The sequence below is a fragment of the Pteropus alecto genome, unplaced genomic scaffold (assembly GCF_000325575.1).
Source record: "Pteropus alecto unplaced genomic scaffold, ASM32557v1 scaffold3, whole genome shotgun sequence".
NCBI classification, from domain to species: domain Eukaryota; kingdom Metazoa; phylum Chordata; class Mammalia; order Chiroptera; family Pteropodidae; genus Pteropus; species Pteropus alecto.
This window is the reverse complement of record NW_006442484.1, coordinates 60,166,582-60,178,958: the sequence shown is the minus strand read 5'-3', so window position 1 is coordinate 60,178,958 and position 12,377 is coordinate 60,166,582. Positions and strand designations below refer to the sequence as shown.

The following is a 12,377-nucleotide window of genomic DNA, read 5'->3' as shown; positions in this document are numbered from 1 at the left end:
TATACTTATGTGTATGTCTATGGAGGAAATTCCTTAAGAGAAAAAAAAGTAGTGTGAACAATTGAAGTCTTATGAAATCCTACCACTCCAACTTAACCCATTTCTTTCATTCTCCCTTTAGCATTCCTGTCTTTGAGCCCATGTATAATCACTTATAATAGGGTAGATGTCCCTTATACTTTTCATTTTAAATACCAATTTGCTTTATTGCAAACTCCTCTTTACGGCATTTTTTGCTCTCAGCGTTTTTGGCCACTTGTCATTCCTCAAACCTAACACAATCATTTCTCATACTTCACTTTGACCCTGATGTCTTTGTGAGTAAAATGGAATTTACACTGTAGTTCGGGTTCTAGAGTTTCAGCCTCTTCTCCAAATACTCTCCTTATCTCCTTAGGAAGCTTTAGAGTCCCTCACTTTTCTCTTCTGTAATTTTCCTTGGTGTTTTATAACTCGAAGTTTTCACTTGAACCGTATCATCCCATTGTTTTGCCTCTGATCTCCATAGCGGGGCTTGTATCTGTAATATCCTCTCAGTAAATCACTGAAGTCTCTTTCTTCCCCCATTTAAAAAAGTTTCAGAAATCCATGTGAACTCCATATCCCATGGATGTAGGTAGCTAATGCTCTCTGGGTTTACCCTGTTTAAATTAAGCATTCCCACCGTACTCCCTTTCCTTGTAATCTCATTCCAGACATTTAAAATATTTACCTTTGTGTACATGTTTATACAATCAAATTATTAGTATATTTTCTTCTTTATCCATTATCTGATAGGTAGCTTTAGTTTACGATATGCTCCGTTTATAATGTCCATCTTGCCATTCTGGTTCAAGGCATGGGTGAGATCAGGAATCATGATTGTGTGATTTGTTTGGACAGTCCTGGAATGTGGACAGTTAGGCTTATAATGAGTGTTCTAGAAAGTTGAGCTCTGTAGAAAATGTGCCCAATATATGTGAAAAAATAATAACTGGTTGTTCTTTTTGTTGATTTTTTTTAAAGGTTGGATTACAGTGGACCTTCCAGAGAGTTTTTCTTCCTCGTGTCCAGAGAACTCTTTAACCCATATTATGGCTTATTTGAATATTCAGCCAATGACACATACACAGTACAAATAAGTCCCATGTCTGCTTTTGTAGACAATCACCACGAATGGTAAGTAATTTTCCCCCAACATTCTTCTTCTATTGATTTTCTGTGATATTATTTTTTATAAGGAATCCATATTTCTTTTAACATTTTTTTGAGAAAATCATATTTTCAATTAAATATCTCATTTGACTCTTGTTTTTGTTGTCAAGTTATATATACAGGCAGTCTCCAAACTAAAAATAAAGTATGTTCCATAAGACCAATTTTAAGTGAGCTGGGTAGAATTCAAAAAGTTTTCCCATTCAAAGAAAGTTATGGATGACTTTAGGTTCCTGGCGAGACCCCTGAATCTCTCTCTGTACCTTCGGTCATCTCGGAGCTCTGAGGTGGGCTGAGGGTGAGTAGGGGAAAGTCCTGACCCAGAGATCAGGCAGCTTCTAGAGCAGCCCTTGGGGAAGTAGCTAACAGTGGGGGAGGGGTGGAGCAGCTGGGACGTGGGTGAGGTGATGATGGTATTCTAGTAGGAGGAGGGAGGATGGGGTGACCTGGAGGGACTGTTGGTAGAAGAGAACCCTGGCAGAAGGGCAGGAGTGCAGCGTCACAGCGGTGGCCATTTACCCTATTAGCCATTTGTAGTTTGTAGCCAGGGGTAGCCCCCTTCCTAATTTCTCACATGAAGTCATCAAGGAGAATGGGTATAGGATTCCCATCTGGGAATTATTTATTCTGAAAATCCCAAATTGCACTCTTACCAGAAGTCCTTACATTTTTTTTTTTAAATCCCTGCATTTACAGACTTTAGTTTTATAACCCCATTTACTTGTTTCTGCTCATTTTCACTGATAGTAATAACAACAAAAAAAGGACACGAGTAGGACTCATGAAGAAATTTCTTGGAGTCATAAAATTAATGTTGGTGGGTGGAGGGCATAACTTTTAGGACTTATTCTTCAAATTAACTTCCGTTCAGCTACAATTTGGAGTCCTCCCAACTGTAGCTATTGCAGTTATGCTAACATAAGTGGAAATAAAGAAAAACAAATCTGCTGAACATTAATCTTAAAATGGCTGCCTCTACTAAAATTACAAATAGACAGAATGAACCTCAGTGTGGATTTACACTTTTGGAAGGCATCAGACTTTCAAAGAGCTAGAAACTTGAGTGCTCAAGTTTTGAAAGAGAAAATGAGTGTATATCTCAGTCAGCAAATCCAGTCATGACAGATATATTTAATAAAGTTTCCAAAGTGATTCAGAATAGAATTGAGCCTTGAAATTTTAGAGAACAGAATGTCCTTTGAGGAAACTCCCCCAAATGTCCACATGCATAATTCTTAGATGGTGATAATTATCTTCAGGAGTGGGGTTTAAGAGAGAATAGCAACAGGAACTTTTTCATTTTGAGACTGGGCTTTTCCTGAAAAGGGAATTGCTACTGGGTTTGTATTAGAGAAATCCTGCTAATATTCATACAAGCAAATTAGAATCTCCACCCCCACCACCAGTATCATTCTGTCAGTGTCTCTTAGAAGTGGCTTCACTGGTATGCTAACAGTCAGTGGCTTCACTGACATGATGGCCATGTGGGGTGCTACACAGTGGACATGATTGACACGGGGTGAAGATGGAACAATATCTCTCTAAATATCAGAGTAAAACAGATTTCTTCAACAAGTAGATGTGAATATTGGCCTAACGAAGACACAACCTACAGCACACAAACTCTCATGGACCTAGTAGGCAATTAATCTTAGACAAACATAGATGGTTAGAGCTGGAAGGCATTCTAAAAAGCAAATAGAACTATTTAGAAACTGCTCCATGTCATGTAAGTGATCTCATGCTTTTCCTTCACAGGTTCCGGTTCAGTGGTAGGATCCTTGGTCTTGCGCTAATACACCAGTATTTGTTGGATGCCTTCTTCACACGGCCCTTTTATAAGGCTCTTCTCAGAATGTAAGAGTATTTTTATTGCCTGTGTAATTAGCATGTGAGAATGCAGTACTTCCTTTATTGAAAGGGTCTTTTGTCAATGTCATTTATCTGCTCACTACCTCAAATCTGTTAGTAAACTTAATAGTGGTTTAGATTTCTGAAACTAATACAGTTTCAAATACAGTTGCCGTGTTTTTCCTGCTTCTGATCCTTTAATCCTGTCTTGCCCCCAAAGTCTTAGTTTCATTCCACGCCAAATAATTTATTCTCATTTGTTGCAACACGTGTTTCTTGAAAACAATTGTACTTCAAATACGGCACTGGAATTCCTGTGGTGTTAATGCTGATTATTAATAGAATAGTTTATGTTAGCCTTGGTGACTCACAGCCCCCTATCCTTTATGAGACGCTCTTTATATTTTGCTTTATGCAAACTTTCAACTGCTTACTCTTGGTTCACATTTTTCATTCTCCTTTTGTCTTATTTTGTTTGTTTGTTAGAGGTGGTCAGTCTCATATTTTTCTTGAGACCTACCAGTATGCAAGACAGTAATTTATGATAGCAGATGAAAATTTAGCATTCACATAACTTTTCTTCATTGTTATCACAATGAAAGTTCACAATTATTGTAAAATGTAGCGCAGTTTCTCTCCTGTAATCAGTAGTAATTTACGAGGCTGAACAGGAGAAGGCAACTGTCTATGGGGGTAGTGGCTAAAACTTGCAGTGAAAAAGCACAGAATGATGTCTTGGTTCTGTGTAGCTCATTCTCTAAGTGAGAATCGACAAGGTTAAAACAAAGCCATGTACCTGCTTTCTATAAAATGGAAGCCGAGACCTCAAATGAAAACAAAGTGTTCCTCATGGGCTCATAAGAAGACTTTTTGCCATCCTCCCTTTTGGTATCTGGGCTAATGAAGCCCTGGGCAACTGGGCACTGGGCATCTTCGTCTCTGGTTTCCCCTGGCCCATTTTTCCTCTTCCCTTTTCATTGCTTATCTCTTCTCTTCTCATTGAAGTTTCTTGAAAGAGTAGTCTATATCAACTGTTGACACACCCTCAACACACTTTAGTCTGGCTTCTTTTCCACCAGTAACCTATGGAAGCTTTTAAATAATATATTTTGGTTCTTATCTTAATGGACCATTCTGCTGCTTTTGATGCTTTTTTTTTTTATACCCATTTATCTTGAGTCTTTTCTCTATGGCGTCCATGACACTGTCATCTCCCTGTTCTCTTTGACTTTTATGTCTCCTTTGTGAGCTTCTATAATTTTCCCTTAAACCTTGGTGTTCCTAGAGCTTCCATTCTTAGCTCCCTTCTTTTCTTTATCTGTGTATTTTCATGGGGAAATCTCTTCACCTATTTCATCTACTGACTCTCAAATCTACACTCTCAGTTTTGATCTCCCTTGATTTGTAGGCTCAAGTGATTATCAGACCACTGAATATCTCCACCTGCATGTCTCACAGGTAGCTGAAAATCAACAAGGTTAAAACAAAACTCATCAATTTCCCCTGTCCTGAAAATGTACCTCCTCCCATGTGCCCAGTCACAGTCCATGGTCCCAATATTCTCAAGTTATTGTGGTCTCAAATCAAGAGTTACCCCCAAACAGGGATGGCACATGCACAACACATGGTCTGCTCTTCCTCACCTCCCATCCCATTCCCACGATATGTTCACAAATTATTTATAGTACTTTTTCCTACTTGTTTTGGCCTCAGGAATTTTTTCAACTTATAGCCTTTAAGACTGGCAATTAATCAGAGTTAGCTTGCAATATGAGTTTATTTGCCACCTCTATTTTAGATATCCTTTATATCGCCCAATAAAACCATTTATTAATTTCCACATTTGCCTTCTAAATAATTTTTAAATCTGTCTTCTCTCTACCCTTAACAACTATGTCCTAATTAAAACCCTTATCTTATTTTGTTCAGATTACTATTGTGATCTATTAATTGGTCTCCAACCTCCAATAATAACCATCCCTCTCCCCTTTTAAGTAATCCTCTACAGTGCAACTTCCAAAGAAACAATTTAAAGTCACATCTCATATATGATCATGTTATTCCCTGTCTTAAAACCTTTCAATAGTTCTGAATGACCAAGCTCCGTACTATGACATTCAAAGCTTGTTTCCAGTTACTTTCCCAGCCTCATTTTCTGGACATCCGTCTTGTGGTTAACTCTCTAGTCCTGCTGATATGCTTGGAGTATTCTGTATATTCCATGCCTTTGTGCTTTGTTCATATTGTTCTCTTCTTCTCCTTTCTCTTTTTCGCCTTCTCACCTTTTCATCCATTTCCCTTTACTTTTCTAGCTTTTAAACATTCTGTAAAATTTAATATAGGTATCATCTACTCCAAAAAGCTTTTCCTGAATCTCCAGTTTGAAGTAATGTCCTTCATGTTTGCTCTGAGAGTTCCCTGTATCTATCTTATCTTTATTTTCTAATTGGAGTGTAACATACCTATAAAAAATGCACAAGTTATAAGTATTACCACCCTAGGCTATTACTTGTCACCTTACATTAACTTATCTATTCGTGGCCTATCTCCATAAGTAGACCACTAGTTCCTTGAGGAAAGTAAGTGTTTATCAAGTAGCTATCAAGATGTCTGGTATACTTGATGCCTAATAAATATTTAGACTGAATCAAATAAAATGACCTTTGAAATTGGGCTGATGGAAGGAAATTTCAAAACAACTAAGTCAATTGTTGCCATCTTACACTTATATAATAGTAACTCCACTTCATGCAGATCCTAACTCAGCAAGAAAAAAGAGGAGAGAAATATAGAAAATTATTATAATTGAGAACAATTCTGTGGCTTGCTGTTTTCAGAATCAGAGAAATAGTAAGAACTGTGAAGAAAAAGGGAATATGTGTAAATGTAGATGACGGTATCTAGTCTTTGGGGGGGAAGAGGAGTGTTAAAGTTCAGTATTGAAACATACGAAGAATTTCTAATTAAGAGAACAATATTTAAAAGTATTTTACCATAGCCAAAAAATACTGGACCCAAGCGGTCAACCCCAGTTCCAGTTCGTGCTCTGGCATTAATTGAGGGTAATTGTGCAAATGGCAGCCACTCTTTCTCTTCCGGTTTCTCTGAAAGAAAAGAGAGACTGAGTGATTCCTAAAGCATTTTATATATATCGAGGATTTTTAAATTTTATACTAAATTTCTGCATTATTTCACTGGCTTGGTTACTGAATTTGACTAAGAACATTTCAGAAATCACTGCCTATCTTGATGATTTTGTTCTTGTCTTTAATGCTTAGTCTTTTTTCTGAGTTTTTGCTAATAGCCATGCCCACATATTTGTTTCTATCTGTCGTCTTAGTCTGTGTGACCTTAGTGATCTGGAATACCTTGATGAAGAGTTCCACCAGAGCTTGCAATGGATGAAAGACAATGATATCCATGACATCCTGGACCTCACATTCACTGTGAATGAAGAAGTTTTTGGGCAGGTCTGTGTATGTGAATAACTGGTGACTAAGTGCGGTAATTGAAGGCTCTTGGTTGGTGAAGAATTAACTCAGTGGCTAAGATTCAATGCTTATTTATCTGTGGCTTGTTAGGTGGTTTAAACCCAGGTTTATGTAAATGTACAACAATCTTGGTTATAAAGATTATTCTAATGCCGACTATAGGTTAAGATGTTCTAATTTACAGATTGTAATAACTATTTGTGTATTGTAAGCAATCTTCTTTTTATTTCCAACTAAAGTATCCACATATTAGAATGTACCTTGTATAAAATACAGTTTTTAAAAGTCCATGCTATCCCAGAGTTGAATATTAAATTATTTAATTGGCATTTGTACTTAGCTCTCATATTGCAGAACTGAAACTGATGGTTGTGTATTGAAACTGAGACAAAGTAAATATTTTGGTGAAGGTTCAAAAATATATTAATTTTGTACAAATTTGATGGAAGGATTGATTGAAAGATTTCTTTCAGAAATTGGATACTAATGCATAACTAATATTTTTATTTAGGCAATATTTGGTTTTCTGAATTTTGTGTTTTGGAAAAGAAGTTCTCAATTTAACATCCACTTGAATGTAATTCTGTTTCCGTAAAGCAAATCTTTACTTAAATTTGAGCTTTGTATATGTAGTCGATTCTGAACCCTAAATGAATTTGAGAAAATGTGTTTTTGTCAAACATTCAAATAGCAGTGGGTCAGAATCTGGAGCCAATTTATTTTCTTTTAAACGGCTTATCTGTTCAGTAAGGATTTAAAACTTAACCTTCAGCACTTCCAATATGTATTTTTTAACCACTGAGGCTTTCAGACATTAGCTCAATGCCCAGGTTTTACTGAACAATGGTGTATGCCTGGGCTTCTCACAACCTGATTGTGGGATGAGCCCAGGCTAGGGTAGGGACAGGGAGCCAGCTGATTTCAGCTCATTGGTAGCAGGGTCCTTACAACCTCAAAAGTATTGCTTTATGGTCAGTCTTTTCATTTTTAAATCTCAGATTACTGAACGAGAATTAAAACCAGGGGGTGCCAATATCCCAGTCACAGAGAAGAACAAGAAGGAGTACATCGAGAGGATGGTGAAATGGAGGATCGAGAGGGGTGTTGTGCAACAGACAGAGAGCTTAGTGCGCGGCTTCTACGAGGTAAAGAAAGTCAACAGGAGTGGGATTTTGCGGTCTGATATCAATGATACCACTGCCCATCTTACTGTACTTTATATGTGTGCCATATTTCAATTTTTCTTTTGCTGTTTGTACTGCTTCCTTTCGATTTAAAAACTCCAATTTTGTTATGCTTCAAGAACACAAAAAAGCTTAAGGCCCTGTTACAAGATACCACTGAACTAAAATGACCTGAATTTAAATAGCATTTGACAATTTAATAACCACTGCTAACATTTAAGTCATGCACCTTACTCATGCTTAGATATGGGTAATCTTATCTCATGCTTGATATGTGAAAAGATTGTAGCTGAGGGTCTGAATGAGTTTTTACAAGTATTTCATGTGACTTCTTGTAGGAGCACTAGATCTTTTTCAAAAGAGAAAAACAACTGAATTAATCAGTGCTCAATTATAAAATAAAAATTCTGTTGAGGAAAATCTCATCAACCTCGTACTAAAAATACCTGTTTTGTAGAGAGCTTTAGAGATTTTAAAGTGCCTACACAGAGTACATACACAGTATTCCCCAAACTCCTTATGTCCTCTTTTTCTGATGAAGCTTAATTATAGCCGAGATTTCTCCAGATTCTTAAACCATACCCTGTCTTCTTTTTATTCCATAGGTGGTGGATGCCAGGCTGGTATCTGTTTTTGATGCAAGAGAACTAGAACTTGTCATCGCAGGCACAGCTGAAATAGACCTAAGTGACTGGAGAAACAACACAGAATATAGAGGAGGTGAAATTTGATTTATAGATGGCTGGGTTTTAAGTTTGAAATTAAAGAGAGGTAAATGGTTCGGCATGCTGGTCTGAATCCAGGACAGGCAAAAACAATTGCACTCTAATCATATACGTCTGAAGCAGTCTCTTTTGAGACTTGGGCTAGGTACATTCCCTTCTCTTCCTAGTTACCTCATCTGTCAAGTGGAGGAAGGACTATTTACACACCATTTGAGGATGTCATAACACTTAATTATTGGTGAAGAAATATGACCATAAGAACACTAATTAATTGTTTTATGATGTTGGTAGTGAAGCACCAAGGAGCTCTAACTCCACCTATTCTATCTTCATTCTAAAACTTGAAGAGGCACACCCTGTGAACCACCTGATGAGCAAACACAGTTTTTCTATATTTCATTGAACTACTTAACAACTGTAATTCACAGTTGAAACACATGAATGGAATAAGACATGGTTCTCAAAATTCAAGAAGTTTACTGAAAAAGCCCTTCTAAATTCAAGCATTAAGTTCAACTAAAAAGTAAGATTAGTTAAAAACTGCACTCTCTGACACTTCACCGAATGGGAAGCTTTAGAAGTGGCATTTCTATAGTGCAGTACATATTCTCCATTAATAATTGGGATCGAAGGCATTGAAATTGATTGTTGAATTAATACACTTTGAAAGGGATCTGATGCTAACCCAGAGTTAAAGTTTTATCTAATAATTTTAAGCAAAGAAAGAATATACTTTCTGAAATTTATTGTAGTATTATGAAGTCCTCAGAAAGTCATGACAAATAGCAATTGTTTTGGGTTAGGTTTTGGTTTTGGTTTTTTAACTCAAAATGTAAGAAGTTAGCAATAGTTCTCAACTTGGAGAGTGAAAAATACAAACTTTAAGTACCCGAATTCATATCATTTAGCAGAATAAACCAAGCTGAACAGATCTTCAGTTATCCATAAATTGAAACAGATTTAAAAAAAAAAAATTTAAAGTTTGGAGTAAAAAATAACTTACTTTTGTTTTTGCCTGTGCTTGGCTCTCCCAGCTCCTCACTGTTGCTGTGGGCTGGCCTTGTTCACCCGTTTTCTCTGAAAAGTAGTATTAAATTGCAGTTTCAATTGCTTCTATTTCTGAAGTCCAACTGCTATAATAAGTCTTTCCCAGTTGGCCCAATGAATAATTTATATATGGCCTTGGTTATTATAACTTGCTTAACCAAACTATTTTCACTAACTAGAACACAATTTCTCTAACACATTACATAACTGACATCTTACCATAAATATTATTAGCTCATTTTCCCCCCTAAGTGATTCTAATAGCAATGCTGTTAATCAAAAAAGCCATTATATTTACACAGTATAAACTTTTATTCACATATGACTAATCAAGTACCTATTTCTATGGTTATTGTAAACCTTATCAAATGAAATCTTATCAAATGAAATTGGGAGGAGAGTGCTATGGGTAAAGGGCAGGAAAAGGGCAAGACACCTAACTGCCATGTTTGCTAACCCAACTAGCTGGCCCTGAACGAAGAGGTGGCTCTGCTGCCACTTGCCATATGTTCAGAAGGCAGCTGACACTTTTCAGAAGGAGCAAGACACTTTTGCTCCTCCTCCTCCAAAAGGTTTGGCACAAACAACAAAGGAGAGGTAGAAAAGGACCGGTTCGTAAGATCAGAAAACTTTAAAGCTATAAAGAGCCAATGTACTTATTTTATAGATGGGAAAGCTATTTGCTCAGCACCAAATAGCTAGTCTTTGCCAAAAGGAGAACATGGAGTCTATACATCATCATGTCCAATCTAGTTTTATTTATCTTTCACTTGGATCCCTTTCTTCTCCAAAGGTTAATAAGTATCCCTGATCAAATGGTAAATAACCACTGAAACATGTGAAGAAAAAATTGAAGTAAAATAGTTTCTGCCCACTTTTTATTTTGGACTTACTTCTACTGACTCAGAATTAGAGTAGTTCGTACACATTTACTATGTCAATTGGTTTGAATCACTGTTTGTACCTTAATCTCTGTCAGCCTTCTCTTCGAACTTAATTTTTCTTCATTGAGAGTTTTTGGAACCCACAACTACTACCTTAATACACCTGTGGAATGATACTTTTGACATTTTATTAAATTCTACTAAAGTATAGAATAAAAGTAACATTTAGTTTGATGATTGGGATTTATTAGTTGAAGAAATTAAAGTAATGAAATTGCTTTTCTCTTTTTATTAATAAAAAGTTATTTAAAAATATGAACATTATATGCAGTTTTAAAATAGTTTGCAATTATGTATTTATTTACATAGTTATTTGATTAATATATGTCTGTTCTTTACCAGAAGTCCTGTGAGGGTCTGTTTCCTTTGCCAATGTACCCCCAAGCTTGGCATAGTGCTACTAAAAAATTATTTCTTAAATGAATGACCAAAAGAGTTAAGCATTTCCAAAAACAGCAATTATATTTTTCAGAAATAATATGGTTGAAATAACTCATTTGTTATTCTTCTCTCCACTGATTTTATTTAGTGACTTCTAAATGGAAACAGAGACCTCTTGGTTTCATTTAGTGTTGTTTTTGTTTGACTTTTGATACTCATACAATCATATTTACAGTGTTATTTCTTAGCCTTAAATTATAAACAGCCTTTAAAGAAGTAAGACAATGATTTATGTCTGGGGTCTTTTGTCAATGTGTCATGATGGCTTAAGGTAAAAAAGCCATAGTAATATGGGCTTTCATAATTGGTTTGATAGGATATCATGACAATCATATTGTAATTCGGTGGTTCTGGGCTGCAGTGGAAAGATTCAACAATGAACAGCGACTAAGGCTGTTACAGGTAAGATGGCATTAGTTAATCTTTTTAATGCATTAATGTAATTATTGTTGGAATTGCATATTTTTAATAACTGCTAAGTATACGCAATAAATACATCACATGTTTATCTGCAAATGCGGAATACATTGTTTCCGGATTCTGCAGATTGCATGGTTCTTTGGCTCCATCACTTTGCAGAACATCCCCGACCAAATCAAAGCATTTCATTAGAGTTGTGAGGAAGTACCAACTCCAGTCCAAGAATCCCAGGAACAGCCTCTGCCTTCAGGGCAGTCTGGCCCTTTCAGAAAGAGGTCCCGGGGTACTCTGCAAGGCAGCATCCTTAGCAACAGAAAAAGATGATCTTAATTCAGTCCCTTAAGAAGTGACCCAGTTCCTTGATAAAGAGTCCTTTCTTTTCCTCCATATAACTTTCAACAAATTAGAGATAACAATGAAGTTCAAGAACAGTGGAAAAACTAACTCATTTTCTTGTGGTGTTTATAGTTACACGGGGCAATTGCTGGTTGGTTGCAGCTAAAGAGATATCAGACACAAGGAAGCCTTCTGGATGCTCAGGCAAAGCCTTAGAAGTAGACTGGGTCCTAACTCCTTTGGATCAAAGATTGGACCCTCAAATTTGGAGGCCCAGAAATTTCTTTTTTTATTATTCATGATGAGTTGATCAGGAACTGATGCTAACTAGACTAGGTTAATTGATACACCTGCTTTATTAACCTATAATGGAAAATATATCAGGTTTAAGCTTCTAAGCTAGTCAGGATACTTTATCTTCTACAAAACTTTCACATCCCCTTTCCCATTATAATGTACTGTCCTTCCTTGGTATTCTGGTTCTTGGCCAGAATTTTCATCTTGTGGTTATTCCACACCTGTAAAGTTTTATCTTCCAAGCTTTCCCACCAGCAAGCAGCATGCTGCCCTTCCCCAGGAGCTTTGCATGTGGATGATGCCATGCCTTTCTTGGCAGCTGGTCTCTTGGCTTCACCTTCTCTTTCTGTTTTCTTGGGTTGATAGTTTGTTACAGGCACATCCAGCATTCCCTATGAAGGATTTGCTTCTCTCCGAGGGAGTAATGGCCCAAGAAGATTCTGTGTG

At 36.6% G+C, this 12,377-nt stretch overlaps 1 protein-coding gene across 1 annotated transcript in view; it reads left to right on the top strand.

The window, feature by feature from the left end:
• Nucleotides 1-12,377, top strand: part of HECW2 (HECT, C2 and WW domain containing E3 ubiquitin protein ligase 2) — a 205,516-nt gene that overhangs the window by 178,769 nt on the left and 14,370 nt on the right. Inside the window, exons 21-27 of the mRNA XM_025039312.1 lie at nt 1,006-1,158; nt 2,953-3,051; nt 6,386-6,515; nt 7,535-7,681; nt 8,326-8,440; nt 11,194-11,279; nt 12,297-12,374. Of these exons, the coding sequence (XP_024895080.1) occupies nt 1,006-1,158; nt 2,953-3,051; nt 6,386-6,515; nt 7,535-7,681; nt 8,326-8,440; nt 11,194-11,279; nt 12,297-12,374 (808 nt within the window). The remainder of the gene's footprint in view (nt 1-1,005; nt 1,159-2,952; nt 3,052-6,385; nt 6,516-7,534; nt 7,682-8,325; nt 8,441-11,193; nt 11,280-12,296; nt 12,375-12,377) is intronic.